The sequence below is a fragment of the Myotis lucifugus genome, unplaced genomic scaffold (assembly GCF_000147115.1).
Source record: "Myotis lucifugus unplaced genomic scaffold, Myoluc2.0 scaffold_69, whole genome shotgun sequence".
In the NCBI taxonomy this organism is placed as follows: Eukaryota; Metazoa; Chordata; class Mammalia; order Chiroptera; family Vespertilionidae; genus Myotis; species Myotis lucifugus.
The window spans coordinates 3,922,954-3,926,516 of record NW_005871117.1 but is presented as its reverse complement, the minus strand read 5'-3'; the positions used below and the strand labels follow the sequence as shown (position 1 = coordinate 3,926,516).

At 37.5% G+C, this 3,563-nt stretch overlaps 1 protein-coding gene across 1 annotated transcript in view; it reads right to left on the bottom strand.

The window, feature by feature from the left end:
• The window catches only part of CFAP70 (cilia and flagella associated protein 70), a 97,825-nt gene that overhangs the window by 74,361 nt on the left and 19,901 nt on the right, over positions 1 to 3,563 (bottom strand). The window contains exon 6 of the mRNA XM_023755108.1: positions 1,247 to 1,426. Within this exon, the coding sequence (XP_023610876.1) occupies positions 1,247 to 1,426 (180 nt within the window). The remainder of the gene's footprint in view (positions 1 to 1,246; positions 1,427 to 3,563) is intronic.

The following is a 3,563-nucleotide window of genomic DNA, read 5'->3' as shown; positions in this document are numbered from 1 at the left end:
CGAGCATGTATTATAGAAATGTACACTTAAAACCTATATGACCCTATTAACCAATGTCACCCCAATATGTTTAATAAAATAAAAAAGATACAATAGAGTAAAAAAGATAACCCATAGAGTGGGAGAAAATATTTGCAAATTACACACCTGATAATGGATTAATAGTTAAAATATACAGAGAACTCCAAAGACTCAACAAGAACAAAAATGATTCAAGAATGGGCAAAGGACTTGAATATATATCCCCCCCACCACCACCACCACCACCACCACCAAAAAAATACAAATGGCCAATAAGCACATGAAAAGATGTTCAAAATCATTAGTCATTTGAAAATGCTAATCAAAACCATAAGGAGATGCCACCTCACACCTGTGACGTTGTCTTTTATTAAAAAAACAAACAGAAAATAAGCATTAGCAAGGATGTGGAGAAAGTGGAACCTTATGCACAGCTGATAGGATGTAAAATGCTGAAGAGGAATTGGAGGTTCTGTACTGAAAATTTGAAGTGGCAATACAACAGGTGGGAGTATTAACTAATTACTCCCTTTTAGTGAGCAGTTTGGAAATCTCTATCAAGAGCCTCAAAAGACCCATACACAATCATTCTATAGAAATTTGGACTAAGAAAATAATCTGGAATTAAGGGAAAGTTGTTGTTTTTTTAATCCTCACTGACGGCATGCTTTTATTGATTTTAGAGAGAGAGGATAGGAGAGAGAGTGAATGAAACATTGATGTGTGAGTGAACATAGATTAGTTGCCTCCTGCCCCCACCCCGACCAAGGATCAACCTGGCAACCTGGGTATGTGCCCTGACAGGGAATTGAACCTGTGACCTTTCAAGTGTACAGGATGGTACTCCAACCAACTGAGCCACACTGGCCAGGGTAAGAGGGAGTTTTTTACATAAAGTACATTATACAAAATCCACAAAACATATGCATAAGGTAATCTGTGTAGAAATACATCCAAAAGTTGTCAATTTAAAGATGTTTTACATATATCCCATCATAAAGCATTTATTGATATAAATTATATTTAATCTATACTATATTATATATAAACTATAAACTATAAACATAAACATCTACTTATAAAACAGAAGTAAACTTTATTTTTTAAGCCTAAAATAAATCTCAGCCATGAGCAGAGCTTGATTTGAATGAAATCTTAGCAGGTGAAGAAGAGATGCCCATATGAGTGTTTAAATATATATACATATGTAGCTATAGGGCTTTACCTCTCCAGTTGATGGAACTTGCAGACCAACCATGTAGTTCTGCACAGGCCCTGCTGGCACGAAGGATTCAGGCACAGAGTAGGCAGCCTCCAATGTGACCTTCAGTAGATTTCCTCCTGAGATCTGGGCTGCTGTCAATAATGGCTCTGCCACAGATACTTTAACTTCCAGACTGCACTGCTGGAGATGAGATTAAAAATGGCGACAGAGTCAGTGGATGCTGCACGGACATGCTCCCAGGAACAAACTGGAATTACAACTAAAATACAGAAAGACTGCACTGCTGTCAAAAATAACATTATGCAACATTTTGAAAATGCCAGAGACCTCCTTATCTCACTTGAATATTTTTTCCTTATCTCATTTGAATATTACATCACTGTTCAAGATAAAAATGGCCAAGTTTATTTCATACAGAGGATTCAAATCATTTTCTCTTGTTATTTGGACAGAGATAGAGCCAAGAAAAAACCTTATCCTTAGCTAGAGTGCTTCCCTTCTACCATGCTCAGGGCAAGTATGTATACAAATACATATAGAAGAGGAATTGGAAGGTTCTATACGGAAAAGTTAATAGTGGTTGCACATGAGTGAGTGAGACTGGGGTACTTTTTTTGCTAGTCTAAATTTTATGTTTATTCTGTAATTCAAATGTAGTGCTTTTAAAAAACTTTTAGTTTTATGAAATATTTGAAAATCATATTCTTTAATATATTGTTATTTTTCAAATATAAAAAGGTGTTTGTGCCCTATCCGGTTTGGCTCAGTGGATACAGCGTCAGCCTGGGGACTGAAGGGTCCCAGGTTCAATTCCGGTCAAGGGCATGTACCTTGGTTGCGGACACATCCCCAGTTGGGGGTGTGCAGGAGGCAGCTGATTGATGTTTCTCTCTCATCGATGTTTCTAACTCTCTATCCTTCTCCCTTCCTCTCTGTAAAAAAATCTATAAAATATATTTTTTTAAAAAATAAAATAAAAAGGTGTTTTTTTTGTTGGCAGCATGAGTAAGCAAAAGGAATGAATTTTTTCGAGGGGCTGCCAAGGATTTGACGTTAATAAAGTACCCAAATAGGGCAATCAAGACAACTAGTGTTTTTTTTTAAAAAAAAAAAAACAGAAGAGAGACAAGAATTTGTTCATTTTCATTTTATTTCTTAGAAGTCAACATTAATAAGAATAATTAATAATATTATTAAAGAATTTAGTATCCGTGCTAATGGGAAATTCCCAAGTTATTTCTCCAATAGAACTTCTGATTTGGTAAATGTAGTGCTTTTTAATAAGAACTATTTTTTCAAATATATATGTATACATCCATATGTAGATATAGGCATATATGAATATATGATATTTTTATATAGTATACAATAAAAAGTAGGTTTAAAATGTGTAATTATATGTCAGGCACTTTATTATAGCACTAGGAATATAAAGATGAAGAAGACATGGCTTAATTCATCATGGAATTCATGTTACAATTCCATGATTTATGATAAAGACCTGTACAAAATGCCCAATGAGGAAGTGAATAATTAATTATTGGGGTGGGGAGGGATAAGAGATGGTAACATCTGAATAAACTTTTACAAGATGAACAGGAATTCAGAATCTGGATAAGCAGAGGAAGAAAAGAGAAAATAATTCTGAACAAAAAGAAGAGTTTTGTGTAAAGTGATATTAAAACAGCATGTTGTACTCAGTTCAGGTGTAAGTAAGTAGTTCAGGATTTTAGAATATAAAGCACAAGGAGGAGAGTGCTGAGAGATGAGATTAAACAAATGCAGGCTCATGTCATAAAGCCTGCTAAGGAATCTGGACCTTAACATGTAAGCAGTGGGTGAATCTGCGAACTGCACAGAGCTAAGCGAGGAAGAGATGTGATCATATTCACTTTTAAGTCTCTCTGCAAGGAGTGGGAAAGCTGAACTAGAGGGAAGTAAGGGCAGTTACAAGGCTACTTGTAATGTTTCAGGTGAACAATTATCTAAACTAATAAAAGGGTAATATGCTAACTAGACCAGGAGACCTTCCGGACGTCCTTCCAGACAAAGCCATGGTGGCTGGGCTGAGGCAGAGGCAGTTAGGGGTGATCAGGCCAGGAGGGGAGGGCAGTTGGGGGTGATCAGGTCGGCAGGGGGGGCAGTTAGGGGTGAGCAGGCCAGCGGGGGGGGGGGGCAATTGGGGGCAAAAAAGCTGGGGGAAGGGGAAATTTGCGGCCAACAAGCCCGCCGGCAAAATGTTAAGGGCGATCAAGCAGGGAGGCCGGGGAACGGTTAAGAACCCCCGGGCCCCAAATTTGAAAAGGAAGTCCCAATG